Here is a 22,365-nt window from a genome sequence, read left to right as displayed (position 1 = left end):
ATGTGGCACTGGGGAATGCTGTTCCCCTCCCGCATGGCCTCCCTCCCCCACACCATGAGGACCCGGATCCACAACCACCTCCCCGACATGAGGAATTTCAGCAGGGAGCAAGGCTCCGTGAAGGTGTCATGCGGCGTTTCAAATAAGACGGCAAGTATGTTTCATTTTTTAACAAGATCTTTAATGGAGCTGGCAATGTCAGACATGACCTCACACATGTTGCCCATCACTGTGCGTATTTGCTGGAGCTCGTCACGGACTTCATTAATGGCACTGATGGTGTCCCTTTATGTTTGAAGGACAGCGTCTGTCAGGATCCGACCACTTCTAGGTGCGCCATGCGGTCGGGACGTACCGGTGCTGGGGACAGCCAGGCCTTCAGCCACGGTGCCAGGACACGCCGTGCCCGGAACCTCCTCGTCACCCACCGCTTCCAACTGCACAATGACTGGGGACACAAAGAAGTCAACTACCTTTTCACAAGTCTTAAAATATTTACTTTAATAAACAGATAAAACTGTACTTTACCAGTCTCCTCTGTGGTCTCTGCCAAATCGGTGTCTCCTTCCTTCTCTGACACTATGCCATACACACTGGCCGTACCAAGGATCGAGGCTATCTTGGTGTCCAGCGGTGTGGGCTCGGGTACGCCCTTGCCCCCACCAGTAGCAGATGCACTTCGACGGTGCCATGCCACTTTCTTCTTGGCCTCCACCTTCAAATCCGACCACTTCTTTTTAATTTCTGCCACAGAACGCTCTGTGGCACTGTAACTGTTCACTGCGGTGATGACGTGCTGCCACTCATTTCTTTTTATTTTATTCACAATGCCACTACTGTGACCACCAAACAAAATATCTTTTCTGGCCTCCACCTCACCCACAATCACCTTGATTTCACCCTCTGTAAAATTTCTTTTTCTTTTTTCTGCCATGATCGTACGTAAAATGCCATTGATCAGCAGGCATATTTATATGTAAAGACATTCATGAGGTACTTTGCATTGACCATTCATGGTAAAATGTGGGTCTGTCGGGGGCGGGATGTGAGGTGAATCCACCTGCGCAATCTTCCAGGTGGAGTGTGATTTATAAAGGGAAAATTGCGTGCAGGTGTGAGTGCATACAGTTTTATAAATATTTATATATGTATAATATTTTTTGCCGTATGCCATTTCCAGCTTTTGGGCATACGCACACTTTTAGTAAGGATTCCACGCAATGTTTTATAAATGAGACCCCAGTGGGAATAAGTGGGACCTCCATTGATGAGTCGAGGGGGCGGAGGAGGTGGATCTGTATGCATCAGTGTACTCTCATGAACTGGTTTCACTTGCGAGACACAGAATGCGGGGCAAATCCTCATGGCCTGGGGAAGTTTCATTCTCACTGCTGTCAGACTGATAACCCTCTGGATGGAAAAGGGACAAATAAACCTGGGTGCCATCTTTTTGGATTCCACCTGGAGAAGAAGGTCCTGGGTGCAAAGCCACACCATCTGACCAATTTGGTAAGCAGGAGCCTGGGTGCAATGATGATTGGCAGCGGCAGAGTAGTGATCAGCAAATTGGAGGAGTGAGGCTCTTGCATGGGACCAGGTGCGGTGACAGCAGCAGATGAAGGCTTGGATGGAGTGGCAGGAAGCCTCCCTCTCCAGAGCTGGGAAGAGAGGAGGCTGGAACCCATAGACACATTGGAATGGTGACAGGCCTGTAGCAAAGCTGGTCTGAGTATTGTGGGTGTATTTTGCCCACAGGAGCTGTTGCAACTTATTCTGGTTGCAGACGGAACAGGCACTGATGAATCCCCTGATGTCCTTGTTGAGCATGGACCACTAGAAACATTGATGGAGGACATCTTGAGTTCTCTGCATCCCCAGATGACGTTAACTTGGAGGAGTGGGCCCACTGAAGGACATTTTTATGTCAGCCAGTGGTACCAGTCCTCCAGGGCCATCTCAACAGCCAGCAGTTCCCAGTTTCTGATGTCATAGTTTCTTTCAGCAGGAGACAGTAATCATGAGAAGAAGGTGCAGGGGTGGAGCTTCAGGTAAGTGGCTGAGCACTGGGACAGGATGGCCTCCACTCCTATGTCGATGTGTCCACTTTGACAACGAACTGTTGGTCAGAAACAGGCAGCTGGAGGCTGGGATCTGATGTGAACCGGGACTTGAGAGTCTGAAGGGCCTCATCCACAGCTGTGTTCCACTGGAAGGGCACCTTGGAGGACGTAAAATCTGTAAGGGGAGCAGCTATGTAGCTGTAGCTGCAGATGAAGTGTCTGTAGGAGTTTGCAAACGCCAAGAACTGCTGCAGTTGCTTGCAGGAGTTGGGAACGGGGCAGGATGTAATGACAGAAACCTTGGATCACTCTGGATACTGTTCTGGACTCCAGGAAGGAGATAGAAGGGGCATGAAACTCGCATTTCTCAGCCTTGACAAAGTGTGAAGATGCAGATGTTGTCCATGTAAAGAAACTCAAAATGGTTCAACATGTTTCCGAGCACCACCTGTCTTTTATCTTTAATGTATTATTCAAATTCATGCCTGGGAATACTCGGTAAAAATTCTAGATATATAAAAATAACTTTCTTATCCCTATGAGGGGCCGTTCAATCCATTATTCAATCTGGCCCTCTCACGTACATACATTCTCCTTTCACATACATATATTTTTACTCTCATATTAATTTATTTTCATTCTTACACCCACACATTTTTATTTTCATATTCATATATTTTCACTCACACATTCTTACATTTTCAGTCTCATATATATATTTCTACTTACACATACATACATGCATACATTTTACTCTCATGCACATGCGACCAATGTATATTTAATATCATAAATAATATATGTAAGAAGAAAATGTATGTATGTAAGAGAAGAATGTATGCATGTGTGAGGGAGAGAGTATAGTAGAAAAGGAAGGAGTATAGTGGAAACGGAAGGCAGGTCATTTTATCATGCTGTGATTGGCTGAGAAGTTAAACCACGGTCATGTTCAGGTCAGATCAGCATGGACAGGAGAGATGAGGCAGGTGTGCTGCAGCAGGCCACTGGGGTAATAAGAAATATTTTATCTTCCCCTGAGACTGTCACATCTTTGTCCTCATCCATTGAGAACAGGCTCATCTGCACCTATCGTTACTCGTAGTGTGGTGGAAAGTGAGATGAGAGAACTTTTCAGACCTCGCAACTCCGAAGTCACTTCAGCGGGCCAAGCGGCTAACGTTACACAAGGCCAAACTGGAGGATTGCAGCAGTCTTTACGATATCAGATTCAGCAACACTTTGGCAACTGGACAAAGTGCCCAAGGAAGAGATGAGAACAACAAACATAGCAGCTTAACTGGAAGTTGTTAACCTCCTAACTTTAAATCCTAAATGTAAGTTTGCTAATTCAGCAACACACTTTGGCACCACAGTCAATGTTAGTTAATGTTTTCAAAAAAACAAAACAAAACATGTCCGTAGTAGAAAATCCATCCATTGTCTTCCGCTTATCCGGGGCCGGGTTGCGGGGGGAGCAGTCTGAGCAGGGACACCCAGACTTCCCTCTCTCTCCCTGGACACTTCCTCCAGCTCTTCCGGGGGGATCCCGAGGCGTTCCCAGGCCAGCCGAGTGACATAGTCACCCCAGCGTGTCCTGGGTCTTCCCCGGGGACTCCTCCCGGTGAGACATGCCTGGAACACCTCCCTAGGGAGGCGTCCAGGGGGCATCCGATAGAGATGCCCGAGCCACCTCAGCTGACTCCTCTCGATGTGGAGGAGCAGCAACTCTACTCTGAGCTCCTCCCAGGTGACAGAGCTCCTCACCCTATCCCTAAGGGAGCGCCCCGCCACCCTGCGGAGGAAACTCATTTCAGCCGCTTGCATCCGGGACCTCGTTCTTTCGGTCATGACCCAAAGTTCATGACCATAGGTAAGGGTTGGAACGTAGATTGACTGGTAAATCGAGAGCTTCGCCTTCCGGCTCAGCTCCTTCTTCACCACGACAGACCGGTACAGCGACCGCATTACTGCAGCCGCTGCACCGATCCGCCTGTCAATCTCACGTTCCATCCTTCCCTCACTCGTGAACAGGATCCCAAGATACTTAAACTCCTCCACTTGAGGCAGGAACTCTCCCCCAACCTGAAGGGAGCAAGCCACCTTTTTCCGGTCGAGAACCATGGCCTCGGACTTGGTGGTGCTGACTCTCATCCCAGCTGCTTCACACTCAGCTGCAAACCGCCCCAGCGCATGCTGAAGGTCCTGGCTCGAGGTAGCCAACAAGACAACATCATCCGCGAAAAGCAGAGACGAAATCTGGCGGCCCCCGAACCGAACCCCCTCCGGCCCCTGGCTGCGCCTAGAAATTCTGTCCATAAAAATAATGAACAGAACCGCTGACAAAGGGCAGCCCTGCCGGAGTCCAACATGCACCGGGAACAGGTCCGACTTACTGCCGGCAATGCGGACCAAGCTCCTGCTCCGGTTGTGCAGGGACTGTACAGCCCTCAACAGAGGGCCTCCAACCCCATGCTCCCAGAGCACCTCCCACAGAATGACGCGAGGGACATGGTCGAATGCCTTCTCCAAGTCCACGAAGCACATGTGGACTGGTTGGGCAAACTCCCATGAACCCTCAAGTACCCTGTGGAGGGTATAGAGCTGGTCCAGTGTTCCACGGCCAGGATGAAAACCACATTGTTCCTCTTGAATCCGGGGTTTGACTATCGGCTGGATTCTCCTCTCCAGTACCCTGGAATAGACTTTCCCAGGGAGGCTGAGGAGTGTGATCCCCCGATAGTTGGAACACACCCTCCGGTCCCCCTTTTTAAAAAGAGGGACCACCACCCCAGTCTGCCAGTCCAGAGGCACTGTCCCCGTCTGCCACGCGATGCTGCAGAGGCGTGTCAACCAAGACAGTCCTACAACATCCAGAGACTTGAGGTACTCAGGGCGGATCTCATCCACCCCTGGCGCTTTGCCACCGAGGAGCTTGCGAACTGCTTCAGTGACTTCAGCCCCGGTGATGAATGAATCGACCTCCAAGTCCCCAGGCTCTGCTTCCTCTACGGAAGACATGACAGAGGGATTGAGGAGATCCTGGAAGTATTCCTTCCACCGCCCGACAATATCCCCAGTCGAGGTCAACAGCTCCCCACCTCCACCGTAAACAGTGTTGACAGAAAGCTGCTTCCCCCTCCTGAGGCGCCGAACGGTTTGCCAGAATTTCCTCGAGGCCAACCGGTAGTCCTCCTCCATGGCCTCCCCGAACTCCTCCCAGACCCGAGTTTTTGCTTCTACAACTGCCCGAGCTGCCGCACGCTTGGCCTGCCGGTACCCATCAGCTGCCCCAGGAGTACTATGAGCCAACCAGGCCCGATAGGACTCCTTCTTCAGCTTGACAGCATCCCTTACTTCCGGTGTCCACCAACGGGTTCGGGGGTTGCTGCCACGACAGGCACCGCCGACTTTACGGCCACAGCTACGGACGGCTGCATCAACAATGGAAGTGGAGAACATTGTCCATTTGGACTCAATGTCTCCAACCTCCCTCGGGATCTGGTTGAAGCTCTCCCGGAGGTGGGAGTTGAAAACTTCCCTGACAGCGGGTTCCACCAGACGTTCCCAACAGACCCTCACAGTACGTTTGGGTCTGCCAAGTCTGTCCCGCTTTTTCCCCTGCCAGCAAATCCAACTCGCCACCAGGTGGTGATCAGTTGACAGCTCAGCCCCTCTCTTTACCCGAGTGTCCAAGACATACCGCCGAAGGTCAGATGATACGACTACAAAGTCGATCATTGACCTCCGGCCTAGGGTGTCCTGGTGCCACGTGCACTGATGGACACCCTTATGCTTGAACATGGTGTTCGTTATGGACAAACTGTGACTAGCACAGAAATCCAATAACAGAACACCACTCGGGTTCAGATCGGGGAGGCCGTTCCTCCCAATCACACCCCTCCAGGTGTCACTGTCGCTGACCACGTGAGCATTGAAGTCCCCCAGCAGAACAATGGAGTCACCGGTTGGAGCACTTTCCAGTACCCCTCCCAGGGACTCCAAGAAGGCCGGGTACTCTACGCTACTGTTCGGCCCGTAGGCCGAAACAACAGTGAGAGACCTATCCCCAACCCGAAGGAGCAGGGAAGCGACCCTCTCGCTCAGCGGGGAGAACTCCAACACATGGCGGCTGAGCTGGGGGGCTATAAGCAAGTCCACACCAGCTCGCCGCCTCTCACCGTGGGCAACTCCAGAGTAGAAGAGAGTCCAGCCTCTCTCAAGGAGTTGGGTTCCAGAGCCCAGACTGTGCATGGAGGTGAGCCCGACTATCTCTAGCCGGTACCGCTCAACCTCCCGCACTAGCTCAGGCTTTTTCCCCCACAGTGAGGTGACATTCCATGTCCCCATAGCCAGAGTCGTTGTCCAGGGTTTGGGTCATTGGGGCCCCTGCCCACGACTGCCACCCATATCACATAGCACCAGCCCCTTTGGTGGGCCTACGGGAAGGCGGGTCCACGTCGCTCCTTCGGGCTGTGCCCGGCCGGGTCCCGTGGGCAAAGACCTGGCCACCAGGCGCTCGCCTGCGAGCCAAAACCCCAGGCCCGGCTCCAGGGCGGGGCCCCGGTGACGCCAATCCGGGCGATGTACGCTTCCTTGATTTGATTTCTTTCATAAGGGGCTTTTTGAACTGCTCTTAGTCTGACCCGTCACCTAGAACCTGTTTGCCTTGGGAGACCCTACCAGGGGCATTAAACCCCGGACAACATAGCCTCTAGGATCATTCGGGTACTCAAACTCCTCCACCATGATAAGGTGGCAGTTCAAGGAGGAGATTTTTCCGGTTCACATAAGCAAATTCATTTTCACTCGGAGCCCTTATAGCAATGTGAGTACAGTCAATTGCGCCGATTACATTTGGGAAACTGGACAATGCTGCAAATTGCCTTTTAATGTCGGCCTGTTCACCCACAGTGTAAGGAAACCAGATGTATCGACTGGTCATTTTTATAATGCCATCCAAAACGGCTGGCATTATGGCGCTGAGGGATGGCTGCGATATCCCAGACCTAAGGACATAATTTAACTGAATTATATCATACCCAAAAGGGGCTTTAGACAGACAATGTAACATTATATAATATTAATCATATCAAACACTTACCTGTCGGCTAATTCCCGCTGAAAGGAGCCAGTCGCCAGGAATCCCAGAGTGGTCAGCACCTGGATATGCACCGGGATGGCGCGGTTCCGGCGGGTGGGTCTATCTAACACTGGGCCCAGTTCAGCACATAGATCCAAGAGCACCGCTCTAGGGAATCTAAATCGGCTTATTAGCCAGTCATCATCACGGGCCAGGAAATCTCCGTGGTCCCTAAAACTTCTCTCCATCCTGATCCTACCATTTGCGTGATCTTCCAGCAGTGCCAGCGCATCAATTGTGCAGCATCACGCACAAGTGTCATCGCACTATTTATATGCTTACTCAGCAAATTGAATGATTGTTACACACCTTGTCACAATTACTACTAATCAATCAGTGCCATCCACTGTTCTGTATCATTTGAAGATGGAAGTATGATATATGAACATTGTGCATACAGTAATAGGCCTAACAGCTCACTAAAGGAACACATGTATAACACTGCAGACTTGGGTGTTTATGATTACGCGGGTCTATAAGTCTGATATGTGATGACATTAAATGTATGAGATCAGTCTGGCTTCAATTCACCACCTCACCATCTGCACCGCCAGTTCCCCCTGTCTCCAAAATGTTCGTAAGCAAGCATCAAAGTTGGTGTACCGGTGCGCACATTCTCGCGCTAAGTTTATATTTATAAATCACAACCTTTGCGTAGGAAGTTGCGTACGCAACTTTTATGTCCCGTTTTGTGCGTAAGCAAGTTTTATAAATGAGACCCCAGGTCTCCTCTGGGTCTATGTCATGAGAGTGGAATGCCCTCACCAAAAATTGTAGTTACTGTAGGCTTGTGGTATTCAGTGTGAATGTTTTGCTGTCATTGTATGGATCAGCAGGTGATTGTGATTCTTGCATGTCTCTAGAGATGTTTTGAGCAGTGATCATCCAGTGAAGTTTATTTAGGGCTCACAACCAGGTGTTCAGGTCGTCTTTTCGTCCAGCTGTTGCAGTGGAAGACTGTATTGGCTATTCTGAACACTTGTATGTCTTTCGTGGCCTGCTTTCTGCCATTTTCTCTCCCTGTAGAAGGTTGAATGAGTTTCTTTGAATACTGCCTATTCAAGGAAAAACTTGCCCTCTCCCTGGAGATATTATGGAATAAAATGTGTTGAGTGCTTGTTTTGCCTTGTTTATTTTGCACCATTTAACAAACTTCTTTCTTGCCTTGAATTGAGCAGTTGCTGACATTCATTGATATTCATGTGTTGTGCATGTTTATGCAAATGTATTAACACTAGGATGTGAGTAATTATGACCACAGGGCATCTGTGTCTGAAAAGAATTTATATTTGTGGTGTTGGAGGCTGGGTCTTTTGTTGGGACATAATTTTGTCTTGTTTGATTTATAGTCAAGGCCCACATCTCAGAATTTGTGCAGAATTAAATCAATCAAAGTGCTGTGTCAGCGATGTTGCCATGCAGCCACTTTTTTGTGAAAATGAGCGTGCAGCAATCCCTCTGTTATGCTTATAGTTTGGCAAAATTACTGGACTCAATGATGCAGACAGCAAACAGAAAGAGGGAACAAAAAAGGAAATTTTATTTAACAAGTTTCTTTAACCAAAGGCAAACTCTCGATGAGCTGAAGAGGAAAAATAGAGTCAAGGAAAATGTTAAAGAGTTTTCCATCCATCCATTTGCTATGCCACTTATCCCTTTCGGGGTCGCGGGGGGGCCGGAGCCTATCTCGGCTGTCAACGGGCGAGAGGCGGGGTACACCCTGAACCGGTCACCAGCCGATCACAGGGCACATACACACAACCATTCACACTCACACTCACACCTAGGGGCAATAGCATCACCAATCAACCTAATGAGCATGTTTTTGGTCTGTGGGAGGAAGCTGGAGTGCCTGGAAGAACATGCAAACTTCACACAGAAAGGCCCGACCCGGGAATCGAACCTGCGACCTTCTTGCTGTGAGGCACACACACTACCTGCTGTTCCACCGTGCAGCCTGTTAAGGAGTTTTATTATAGTCAATTTGAAATTAAGGTCTATGAATTTTATTATTTATTTTATTTAATTTTAACACCAGGTGCCTTCTTGTTAGGGTCAGGGTGTGTCTTTATTTTGTCCTGTTCATGGATTCTTCTATAGCATGTAATTGATCTTTAACATCTTAATCCTTTTTTCCCTTAGTGTATATTTAAACTGACAAATAAAGGGGATTGTCCCTCTGATTCTTCTTTATACTGTTTAAATGTTTCACCATAGTAAAGATGCATGTTCTCTGTTGTCTGAGTGTATGTTTTTGGTTTGATAGGTTCTTTCATTTCTTTCTGAAGTTTATACATTTATTGTCAAACCATTTTCATTAATTTTTCTGGCTTTTGTTTTAGGTTTGATAAAGAGGATGTAAGCTCAGATATGTTATTTAGGCTTTCTACTGCCATTTTTACACCTTCACTGTTGCATTGAAATTTTTTTCCAAAAAGTTGTGGAAAAGTGATTTCACTTGTTGTTCCCTAATAGCATTTCAGTAAGTTTCTACACTACTTTCCTTCCAGTTGTAACATTTTTGATAGTGTGTTGTTTTGTTGGCTTTGATGCATCCAGATTGGATGGCTTTGCTGTGGTCCAACAGGGGAGATAGAGGGTTAACTGTGAACTCTCTGAGAGACATCAGACTGAGGTCAGTAATCTATTGTGCTGTTACCGAGAGATGAGCTGTTCAGTACAGTTCAGTTCTTTTTTATTGTCCCCTCAGGGAAATTTGTTTTGCAGCAAGAATTCACATGAAAAACAAGAAGACAGGATGGGGCAGGGGGGCACATCACCCCCAACAACAACAATAATACCAACCATGAGATAAAAACAACATACTGGTTCAAGGGAATGGAAATTTCATGTCTATCATATATAAAATATAAAAAAATATATATATATAAAAAATGCAAGAATGCCTAAGTGCAGATGTGCAAAAGTGCCATGATAGTGCAAGACTACAAACAAGGTACTAGTTGCTATTGAGCATATCTATAGCACTTGGAAGGAAAGAGGACTGAAATCTTTTGGTCCTTCGAGCAGGTGCCCTGAAACGCCGACCTGAGGGCAGCAGCTCAAACTCCCCTTTAAGTGGGTGGTCCTGACAGGCCAGTACAGCATTAGCCCTACTAAGGACCTGCCTATTGTAAATGGCCAAAAGCGTATTCTGACTCCTCCCTGAAATTTTACTGGCACTTTTCACAAGACATTGAAGTCGATTTCTACAAGACAGATTAAGGTTTCTAAACCAAGCAATAATACAGAAGGTTAGAACTGATTCAATGAAGCTCCTGTAAAAGAGCGTCATCATCTCAGTGGAAATATTAAAGGAGTTCATTTTCCTCAAGAAATAAAGTCTCTGTTGAACTTTTTTTGAGGTAAAATCAGCATGTGATTGAAAGGTCAATTTGTTGTCTAGAACAACACCCAGATATTTATATGTCTCAACTACATCAATATCAACACCTTTCACAACAGTAGGAAGAGGGCATGGTCGCGACTTCCTAAAATCGATTGCCATGTTTTTAGTTTTAGACAAATTTAGATGGAGGAAGGACTCATCACACCAAGCCACAAAATCATCCAAAACTGGCCCATGATCCTGTTTCTCCCTTTCAAGAAGGCTAACAATAACAGAGTCATCAGCAAACTTTAAGATGTGTCTGTTCCTATAGTTGCTTCTGCACTCATTGGTGTACATGATGTAAAGAAGAGGGGAGAGACAGCAACCCTGGGGTGAACCAGTGGAGGAGTAGAGCCAGTCAGAGAAAACATTGTTGACTCTCACACACTGTGGCCTATCAGTTAAAAAATCCATTATCCAACCAACCAGGTTAAGATCAAGTTTAAAATGGCAGATGAGCCTCTCTGGGAGGAGGAATGGCTGGATGGTGTTAAACGCTGAGGAGAAGTTAATAAATAAGAGTCTGGCATGAGTCATGGGGCCCTCCAGATGCCGATGCAGAAAGTTTAACAGGGTGACCACAGCGTCCTCCACACCTCTACCAGGCCTGTATGCAAACTGAAAAGGATCAAATTGGTCCTCCACCTGTTTTAAGACTTCATTCCTGATAAGCTTTTCAAAGGACTTCATAACTGAAGAAGTCAATGCTACTGGCCTGAAATCGTTAGACTCTTTAGGTGTGTTACTCTTTGATACTGGAACAATGATGGACTGTTTCCAAAGCATGGGGACCTTCTGCAGCTTTAAGGACTGTGTGAAAATATACTGAATAATGCTACAGAGCTGATCTACACAGGTTTTTAACACCTTGCCACAGATTTGATCAGGTCCTGGGCTCTTATCCTTAGTATGTTTGAAGGTACTGGCGACACTTTTAACATCAATAACAAGAGATGGAGAAGAGGTGGTCTTCTCTCGTATCTTATTCATCTCTGTAGTAAAATCATGATGATTAAATCTTAAATAGAAAATATTAAATTTGTCAGCCAGGTGTTTCTCTGAATTAAAACCACTCAGAGTGACCCCCTTACTGCCCTTATCCTGTGATCCTATCATCGCTTTCATACCATTCCAGGCTGTCTTTAAGTTGTTACTGCTAAGCTCTGCCTCAATCTTATCCTTATACCTCAGTTTAGCCTTTTTTATTTCAGCCCTCACCTCCTTCTTTAATTCCCTCTCAGTATTTACATCCCCTCTGTTAAAAGCATTTCTCTTTCTCAGTATCAGATCCTTAATGTCTTTAGAAATCCATTGTTTGTTGTTGGGAAAGATCTTCACCTCTTTGGTAGGAATTACAGAGTCTTTGCAGAAGGAAATATAACTACACACAACGTCTGTGAGTTCATCAATATCAGAGGTGCCCTCCTGAAACACTGACCAATCAGTACAGTCAAAGCACCCCTGAAGGGCAAGATGTACTGTCCTCAGTCCAAACTTTGACCTGTTTTTTGACAGTTTTTTCCCTTCTCAGAACAGGTTTATAAACAGGCAGAAGATGCACAGAAATGTGATCAGAGGAACCAAGAGCAGGTCCCGCCTTAGATGTATACGCCCCTTTAATAGAGCCATAACATAGATCAAGAATTTTGTTATGACGTGTTGGGCACGTGACATACTAATAGAAACTGTTCAAGGATTTCTTAAGATTGCAGTGGTTAAAATCACCTAAAATAATGTCAGGAGCATCAGGGCAGATGGATTGCAGTTTGTGTATAACATTAGAAATTGTGTCAGCAGCAGATCTAGCGTCAGCTTTGGGGTGGATGTAAACCACAGTAATGAATATTCGGGGGAACTCCCTCGGAAAATAAAATGGCTTTACTGACACGGACAGTAGCTCTATGTCGGGCAGGCACAGCTGCTCGCGGACAGTGATATTTCTGCACCATCTGCGGTTGAAGTACAGGCATACCCCACCTCCAAGTGATTTCTTTGTCACCTCAATGTCCCAATCCAGCCGGAGAGGAGCCCCGAAGCCACTGATGTTCAAGTTCGAGTCCAAATCCACATCGGTGAGCCAAGTTTCAGTAAACGCCATAAGACAGGCATCCCTGTAGTCCCGGAGATGGGTGACATTTCCCTGTAGCTCGTCAACTTTGTTCCTCAAGGACTGAACATTTGCGAGGATAATTGATGGCAGAGGGATGTGATTCTTCAGCTGTAGCTTCTTGATGCGTTGACGCACGCCGCCTTTCTTCCCTTGTTTCCTGACATAACGCGTCCTTCCAAAGATAGAACCAGCTCCAGTACATATATCCTGTGTTAGATTATAATCCAACAAAGCGTGGAAGGAATCATCCACAGCCTGCCGATTCCATTGTAATCCCAGGAGGAACTCACGTGTGTACTTTATTGTTTGGGAATGCCGGTGACTCCAAACAAAGTTCATAATAAACGTAAAAAGTAGAGGATATAGACTAATACACGAGCAACACCAGCTGCTGGTCGCCACAGAGCAGCGCCCCCAATTGTGATTAAGGATCTGTAGGTGTAATTCTGATAAGAGTCCCCTCGAAGCCAGCCATTGACCATGTACAGGCCCAGCAATCAACAGAGCTGTAGGCCCTAAACATCTTAGAAAGTCACTTTCTGATGACATAGCAGTTATGGATGGCATTGCGCTGGCCTCCAGCACCACTGTAAAGAATCTGGGAGTCATCTTTGACCAGGACATGTCCTTTCACTCCCATGTTAAACAACCACACTTGATTCAAATGATCAGCTCGTCATCAAGCTCTGCAGTGGCCTGATAACGAGCCACTCATTTGAATCAGGTGTGTTGGAGCAGGAAACATCTAAAACATGCAGGGCAGTGGGGCCTGAGGACTGGAATTGAGAAATACTGAATTAGGGGGGATCAGACCCACTCAAATAACCTTGTTTTTTGAACCCTGCTTGAAAAGTGCAAGGGAATTTTACATGTTTCCTACAATGTCTGAGGAGGTAGAGCCAAATAATCGTGTCCAGGCTGAGACCAGGGCTCATTTTGGAGTGGCAGAAAATTTTGGGGTTTTTTTTAGATTTTTTTTCTGCCTGATGCACCACCATAGGCCAATAAGTCACTATTCCAGGTCACTCACCCCTTTCAGAGCACACAGAGAAGGAGGCCACTCCTGCATCAGGATTCTGTGAACACGTGACTTGCCATCCAGGTCCAGACACTTTATTGGTGGGAATTTGAGGTGCTTGCATATGACATAATCATTAATTACTAGAATGAAAACTTAATCATGCTAATGTTCAAAATTAATTTTGTGTCATGTAGCAGGCAGAGAGCTTTCTCCTGCTGACCTTCTGTTGTGTGCAGATCAGGTTTTCCCTCCCGCTGCTGAATCTCCTGCTGTTAATTAGCATGACATCAGCCTGCATTGTGATGCTGCAAAGATTGCAAAATACCCATTTCCACCTCTAATTGTCTATCGTCAAAGCAGTGACAGATTAACCAGAGCTGGATGGAAGTGGGGATGGGTTTGATTCTACTTTTACTCCAAAAGCCAAAGTTTAAGTATAAGGATAAACTAATAAAGGAGGTAAAGATAAAAAAAGAAATGAGAGTGAAGTATTCCTCATTCATCTGTCCATAACACACTGATGAACTTGTTACTCATTCAGCTCGAGATAAGTTAACATACACCACAAACTCTTTTTGTTTAATAATTCCCCAGAGATTAGGCCATGTTTAACTCAAATCTAATGTTATACCTTGAAGGAGAGTGACAGAAAGCCAAATAACTTTGTCTCATAGAATAAAGCATTATCATTTTATTTCCAAACATAAATCCCGATCACAGATTCAGATCCCTTAGTATGCCACAAGAATAAAAAATTACTGAATCCTTCATTGATTTATTGAATAAACATTTCTTATTGACACACATTTCTTGTCAACACATTTGACCCAATGTCTGTGAGAGATTCAAAAAACAACAGCCAACTGCACAACATAATGTGGTTTCTTTGTTGTTCCCCTAACTACAAAGGAATGTCACACCAAACCCTAGCAGAAGAATGAGGTGTATATTCCTGTGAACAGGGGAAATGGATAATGCAGACCACTGCACAAAGTATCAGTGGGGAGATTAAAAGGGAAGTTGCAGTCAGCTGAACTTTCGGGACTGCTCTTTGATGAAATCGAAGGGACATCACAAAAACCACCTTGAAACACAACAAAGGCTCAAATGTGAGAGTTGATGCAGTTAAAGCAAGCAAGAAACTGCTTGGCAGCTACCTCTGTGTATAACTTTGTCAAAATAGTATACAAGCGATCCAGACAGTTACTGTAACATTAATAAAGTGGTTAAATTTGTTGATTGCACTGCGTCATACTTGTCTCTCAGCCCTGATGCACATTCACCTATCAAAGATTGCCACAGAAACATTTGACCTAAAGCCAGCTGTTGACTTTTGGATGGATTTAGAAGCTCATCTTGTGACTGGGAGGTGCATCTTCATCATCTACCATGCAGGAAGCTGAGATCACAGTGAAGGAGAGAAGTACAAAGGCTGTTTTTAAGACTGCGCTATGTATGGAGTGAATACCAAACACCATTGAATGCTATTCACCCGAGAACTTGATTATGTGCATCCTGATTATACTGTGTACTGTTGAAAGATACGTAATAAAGGATGACATGTATACGTGTCATGTAAAAAGAAATGATAGAAAAATAAAGCTTCTTGTTGTCTGCAGTGGAGAAGGAGGGGCATGTTCCTTAAAAGTTAATTTCCTTTTAGCAGCATGGTCATTAACATATGAAGGAAGGACTGGATGGTCGAGTGAGGTTACTATACATATGTACCCAAGAAGAGGAGTGTCAGTGAGAGAGACAGAGAAAGGAGTGGAAGGTGAGGAAGAGGAAGAGGAGATAAGACAGGTTTTCCAAATTTAACCAAAAGTAAAATTTGAAGTAAAGTCCAAAAGTACTCATAGATCAATGTTTCTCAACTAAGCAAAAGACAACAGAGCTTTTATTATCAATTGCTTCATTTTTCTTCTAAAAAAATTGCACTAGCCAACATCAACACACATGTAAATTCTGTCTATTGTTATTCCTATTTTCTTAATTTTATAAATATCACTACATTTTCTGGCTTTGTCTTGAATGGTTTAGACTTCTCTCTGACAATAATGTCACAGTGAACTGTAGTGTAGTAGTGAGTTCTACAAATATATAGTGACTGTCCAGCATAAACTATTGCCAAATACAGCTATTTAAATTACAAAACGTCTAAGGATTACATATTTCTTTATGGTTGAGAAAATTCTCTCAAAATATATGCAGAGATAATTTCGGAAAAATTGTCACTGTTTTCTTTTCTAAGGAGAAGTTGAATTTCCTGTTTTTGCTGAAACGTAATGTTTTAGGACAGTTTCCATTATTGCTGATTCCAACAGTCGGTCAGAAAGTGAGACCAGAGAGGGCGGGTCTTACGGAACCCCTCCCCCTGTACGAGAGTCACCTGGAGATTTGAAAAGAGGTTTTGGACTAACAGCTGCGCTCATTGAGGATATTCACTGCCGAATGGATCAAGACGTCATATCTCTGGATCGTTTAGTTGGATCGTTTAGTTTTCTTATTTTTATATGTGGTTTCTTTTCTTTTCTTTTTAAACTTTGAAACGGTTTTTACGTTTTCGCTTTTTGTTCAGTATCGGCGGTGGCGTGAGCAGCCAAGTGAACTCAGTAACTTTATTCATGGACACATTTATATTTTTCTGACCTTTGGAAACCTGCAGATACTAACGATTCTACGTTATTATTGTTTTAAACATAGATATAGATATAGATATAGATATATGTTGTTGTGTTTGTCCAGGGGAGAATTCTGTTGATCTGGCAATTATTTTGAATTGGTTTTACTTTTTTTACGGAGTTGAGACGGTGAAAAAAAAATCCACAGTTGTTGTTTTGTTTGTTTGTTTTGTTTTGTTTTGTTTTGTTTTGTTTTGTCTGGTAAAATGAGTTGGACGCCACTGCTCAGGTGAGTCTGTAAAAAATGAAATGGAAATGAAATGAAGCTGAGATGCCAAGAAATGAGACTTCATTCGGACGCTGTTGTCTACTTTACGAACTAATGTTCGTATGTCTTCTAATTACTGATGTTTGTTTTGTTCGGATGTTTTCAGGATCGTGGTCTGTGCAGTCATCCTCCACACTACTGATTCTCTGCCTGCTTCAGGTCTGTGTTCCACAGTAAACATACGCGCTTATGTGCTCGCTATTTAATTTTTGATGTATGAGGAACACGATGATGCATTCGATGCATCTGTTTCTTTGTTCTAATTGGGACCGTGAATTCTGCTGAGACAGGAACAATGTGTCTTTAGCAGAGCTTCAGAATCGAACAACATTAAACAACTCAATCCTAAAAAATCAGGGCACACCTTTCACTTTACAACTTCTTTGGAATTTGCAAGAACTTGGGTCATTTTTGGCTTCGATTTGAACTTGATAAACTAGTGACAGGTCAGATACAATTTTTGTCATATATTTCACCTCACTCCAGGCAGCCATTAGTTTCCATGAATTCATTACTTACTTTACTTTATTACTTACTTTCCACAATGTGGAAATGAGTAATTTCAAACTTTTGTTGAAGTTTTGTTGTGTGACCCAGGACAGCAGCCATCAACTGGACACTGGCATTGCATTTTGCATGGCAATTTATTTGCGTTGCCTTACCTCACAACAATAATGTAACTTTGATAGACCAATTGATGTGGTTAGCTGGGAAACAGAGAGTAAACAAGAGAAAGTAAAAGACAGAAAGAGGGGGGAAGCGTGACTGGGAACAAAGGTAGGGAGAAGAAGAGAGGCAGTCAGGAGAGTGGATTTTGATGATCATACAATTTGGATAACCTCCACCTTTGTTGCCTCTTATTTTTCAGACTGTGAGGGAGATGGGTGCAGCAGAGGCCAGACCTCCTCCTCCTCATCATCCTCTTCTTCACCCTTTTTATCATCTCCTTCTTCCTTGGTGGTGAAATCCCTGCAGCCCTCGCAGGAGTTCCTGGGTCATTATACCCAAGTGAGCTCATCAAACAGTGGTGACCATAAACACCGTGATGCCAGCATTGTTCTGCCCTTCGTTGGCCTTACAGGCAGTAAGTTAGCACTGTATGCACAGATGGGGATGAACAACAAAAAAACGAAGAAAAGAATTTATCACTTTGCCTAGAACAGACAGACAGGCAGTTTGGGTTCAGCAAAAAAAAATTTTTTTCTGTAACTGAGCTCTAAAGCATGCTTAAGTCTGTAAAGAATATTCCCAACAATAATCAACATGTTTCAAAGTGTTATGAGGTCATGTTATGTTTGTTTTCTGAAAGGTGGAACCTCATTTTTGTCAAGTTTTAGGTCCAGAAAAAGAGATTATACAACAAATAAAATAGAATATTCAAATAAGTCAAAGCAGAAATATGAATACATTTTCCCCATAGAATTTATTCTTGGCAGAGTAGATCACGGTATATATTACAGCAGAAAATAAAATTTCTGGTTGCAGAAAAAGAAAGAATAATGTACTGGAAGAGAAGGATATATACACAAGTGTACATTTGATATTTCCCAGAAGACTGCACCATGTTGCAACAAGTTATTCAGATAACATAATTAGAGAATAAAATCCAAAACACAGGAAAAGTAGGCTGCTCATGTCCCAATCGACACAGCAAAACAATAAAGATTAGTGTGTAAAAACACACTTTATTATATATTGTAATCACTAAATGTTGTTTAATTTTATTGAAATTCTTTGTAAATTGTCATTTGTTTGTGCTGCAAACGTTTTGTACCCCGTAAGCCAAAAAACTCACTGATCGGCTGAGAAGAGTCTGGATTTTCCAAGTGACCAGCAGTTAATTTTTTTTCTGTTATTTTTACATGTTTGCTCTGACTATCAGTGCTTGTCTACTGATGGGAAGCAGAGGACGACAGGAATGCACTGCAAGATAGAGACTGGTTTATCTCATAGACACAGATAAGGCAGAGAGAGGCTCAACCTGGGATATGGGGGCCCTGCAGTGGACTACAACTGGACTCACAGGGTCCCAAAACTTAAGAGCTTTTCATTAACAAAGAAATCCCCATATAGATCTAGCAATATCTAATTTTTTCTCCAGCAAGTTGTTTTGGAGCCGATGGGCCCTCACACCCCTTACACCCAACCCCCTGTGACCTTTGATGTCACTGTTAATGGTTGACTGTATTCTATTGTTGGAACTTCATTTCTGAAATAAAGAAGCCTCCATTTGAGTTGGAGGCAAAAGGCAAAGTGGTTGAAATGTCCAGCAAGTTGTACACTGCATTCTGGAGTGAAGCAACAGCTTTAATTCTAGTAAATAGTCTCACAGAAAATTCTTTAAAAAGATGTTTAATGTTAGAGGGTTTTTTTTCTAACTACAGTTCTGTGGTCTTTTTGAAGGAAATGAATTTAATTTGTTATATGTAATTCTGACTGCAATTCTGATGTGTGGGTTTTGTTTTGTTTTTGTTTTTTTTCTTGTAGGCGCAGAGCAGAGTCGTAGCTGCTGTAAGAACGGGGGAACTTGTATCCTGGGCAGCTTTTGCGCCTGCCTTCCGTTCTTCACAGGAAGGAGCTGTGAGTATGACCAACGCATCAGGTAAACAACAAGAAAACAACACTCTACTGCTCTGCATTTATACTTTTTAACAATGCTGACACAAGTCTTAGCTGCACATCTATTATTAAATGAATCTCTTCCTTCTAGCAGTTATTCTTCTCTTAGTTTATAATTTGTGTTTCCTCTATCTGCCTGTAGGAGTTGTGGTTCAATTCCTCATGGGGAGTGGGTTCAGAAAGGATGCTCCTACTGCCGCTGTGGTTATGGCATCCTGCATTGCTTCCCCCACATTTTCCACAAAGACTGTGGTAAGATACATGGACTGTGGAACACATCTGAACAAGGGGGGCCATAATTTCAAGTCACGCGGAATATTGTCTGTTTCATATGCATGGCAGCAGACAATATTACTGATGTATTAAATAACATTGTGGAGAACTTTTATTATTCCGACGCCACACAGTCACATCTACAGTACTTACAACAACAAAACAAGCAGGTCAATGCCTACTCCAGCCATATCACAGAAAATGACATGTAGTTATGTAAAAAAATGACTTACATTAGTGGTCCTTGAACTTCCCAAAGACCAGTCTGCATCGCTCATTTTGCTGGATGAATTCCTTTGCAACAGCAGTCATGTCCACTTGTGCCAAAACATCCCAGTGTATGTGGCTGCACGTCAAGTCATTAAACCTTCTCACACAATGTCAGCCACTTAAAATCTGAACTGATATTGAACTGATCTTGCTCGTTGTGAAGACCCAGTCCCCTGTACCTTTTTGGTTTTCATCAGCACAGCAGGGTCGTGTGGTTGATAAGGCTTTGTGAGATCCCTGCAGCACTCACTTGCGCATTGGCTTACGGTGGCTTGACTTGAAGCGGGAGGAGAGCAACTAGCCACGGCTTGGCAGGTCGCATGAGTCCATGGTGGACTACGGTTAGTAAAAGATGGAGATGGATGCTCCAGGTCTGTTGATGAGGCCACAGTGGACGCTGGAGTAGTTTGCTCATTTTGTTTTGTCTGTTTACTTGTAAAAAATTCTGATATTGACTTCTGTATTTTCATTATGCAGCCAGCGGTTTGGCAAGTGCGCGCTGTTAGCTCGCGACGCTCACACATGACGTACTGATAAACAATGCACTTGATAGGCACACTAATTTCCAATCAAAATGCAGCAGTCAGTGAGAGTGTTTTATCGGCAGCAGTTGGTGAAGGTGAGTGAGTGTGGTGACTTGGCTCATAAAAACACAGATACAACTTTTGCTTTTATTCATATAAAATAGTTTGTCAGAGTACAAAAGTTACCAGGGCTGTGGCCCCTCTGCCCCCCCGGTTCCATGGTCTATGGTAAGATATGCACACATAATAAGAAGAAGAATACACATCTGACATTATGAAGTTGCACCTGTACGTTTTCTGCTGCTGTTTTCTGCACCCATTTATCATTTTCCAAAGCAGCCATTATCATTCATTTGCATGTATGCACAGACTCTGTTCTTCCTGTGTCTCTATCCGAGTTGGCAGTTTTCATGCAGTTCTTTCACCAGCTGTTGTGTTTTTCATTTGAATCAGCAGCAAAGGTGTAGACGAGCCATCAACGCCTGGCAGTCAGAGCATTTAAAAGCTGTCTTAACAGTTAACCACTGACTGTAAATGCATCTCTGAATGCCCACAAGCCCTTCCTCCACATTTATAGGTCAAGGCTTTTATTCTGAAATGCGAAAGACTGCCACAACCGTCAACCTCTACACAAATATCCCACGATGGCGTCAGAATCCTCATGTTAAGTTGTCTGAATATAAAAGTGCATCTGTTTCTCATCGTTTCAGTCTATGGTCCACGGGTGATTTGATGAAAACATAATTAGACTCCATTTCTCCTTAGTGTGCCAGTAGAGCCTGCTAAATCTTACATACTGGTTCTGGTCAAGTTGAAATGTTTTAGAAAAATTAGTTACTTTTTCAGTTTTCTCCAGATGAGACAGGAGAGGGCTTGATGGAAGTGTTGATATGCTTACTGTGGCAAGCAGTAATACTTTTACTGGTAAAGCATATTGCTTTGAGAGCACTAAAGCATGTTGACATTTTCACCAAGTCAAATGTGTGCCCTTGCCTGCATATTATACAGTGTTTCTCAAAGTTTTCTTGTGAAATGCAGTGACTAAAGAAGTGCAAGTTAAGATAAGGTACAGCATAAGGAAAGTATCAGCTGATGCAGTAAAGAGTATGGTCAAGTAACCTTAAACACTTGAATACTGTGCACATCATGTTTATCTACAGAGTACAAAATAAAAAACTGAAATTTGAAATAGGTGAAATTTGAGGGTGGGTGTTTGTCTAGTGCATGCGCACTGAATGATGAGACCAGTTCTTCATTAGTTTTCTGTCTTTCTCCACTTCCCAGATGAGTCTGAGGGGGTGCGTTGGTTTCGTTCATCAGCTGGCAGGTCAGTTTGGAGCAGCTGTTTCCTGTATCCGATGGTATTTCTTCCTCTGCTTCTCTTTTGAAGATTTTGTGGAACATGGATGCTGGACACACCAACAGGATTTAAGTCAAACACTGAGCTGGGGACTATGCAAGATTCTCCTGTATTTTAATTTGTCCAAATGGGACAGTCTGTGGAGAAGTACAATATTGTTTCAAAACTGGCTATCAGGAGTTGAACCTTCATGACTCAAGACATGCTACTTTCAGTTTACTGGATTTTAAAGTCTACATTTCGACTGTTTTGCTTTATGTAGACTACTGTTGTTGTGGTTCATGGGGACTTCTGCTGTAAACTGAACCTTTCATTGCTGCTTGTGAAATGGGGATTTTTGGGGGACTGGGGTTTGAGTGGACTGAATGGACATACCACTGGACCAACTTACAGCATCTTTGAGAATTCAGTAGATTCTAAGTTAACCAATCAGTTTCTTACGTCATGGATGACAATTCATCTTGTGCATTGTCTTGTTTCAAGACATTTTTAGAAATAGGTGTAACTATCTTTAAAGTAGACCACTGATAGATTTGAACATTTTAGGATTCAGTACTGAATGACCTGTAAAAGAAAAAAAAATATTACATTGTGGATTTAATAGGAACCATGGACGGCAAAAGATCCAAATTATAATAATGATTAGAT

At 44.0% G+C, this 22,365-nt stretch overlaps 1 protein-coding gene across 1 annotated transcript; it reads left to right on the top strand.

Moving 5' to 3' along the window:
- On the top strand, positions 1–21,745 carry tdgf1 (teratocarcinoma-derived growth factor 1). Its single transcript, XM_070989483.1, has 7 exons — positions 1–150; positions 6,410–6,643; positions 12,609–12,663; positions 17,540–17,755; positions 19,159–19,273; positions 19,433–19,542; positions 21,642–21,745. The coding sequence occupies exons 1-7, from the start codon at positions 1–3 to the stop codon at positions 21,743–21,745; spliced, it is 984 nt and encodes a 327-aa protein (XP_070845584.1).
- Positions 21,746–22,365: the final 620 nt, after the last annotated feature.

The sequence above is a fragment of the Chaetodon trifascialis genome, chromosome 20 (genome assembly GCF_039877785.1).
Source record: "Chaetodon trifascialis isolate fChaTrf1 chromosome 20, fChaTrf1.hap1, whole genome shotgun sequence".
NCBI lineage: Eukaryota > Metazoa > Chordata > Actinopteri > Chaetodontiformes > Chaetodontidae > Chaetodon > Chaetodon trifascialis.
Note: the sequence above shows the minus strand (reverse complement) of the source record. Positions and strands in the feature narration are given on the sequence as shown.

Coding starts and splice junctions, on each gene's coding strand:
- tdgf1 (XM_070989483.1), top strand. CDS start 1: ATGTGGCACTGGGGAATGCTGTTCCCCTCCCGCATGGCCTCCCTCCCC. Junction 151..6,409: donor GCGGCGTTTCAAATAAGACG/GCAAGTATGTTT, acceptor ATGTCCCCATAG/CCAGAGTCGTTGTCCAGGGT. Junction 17,756..19,158: donor CTTCGTTGGCCTTACAGGCA/GTAAGTTAGCAC, acceptor TTTTTCTTGTAG/GCGCAGAGCAGAGTCGTAGC.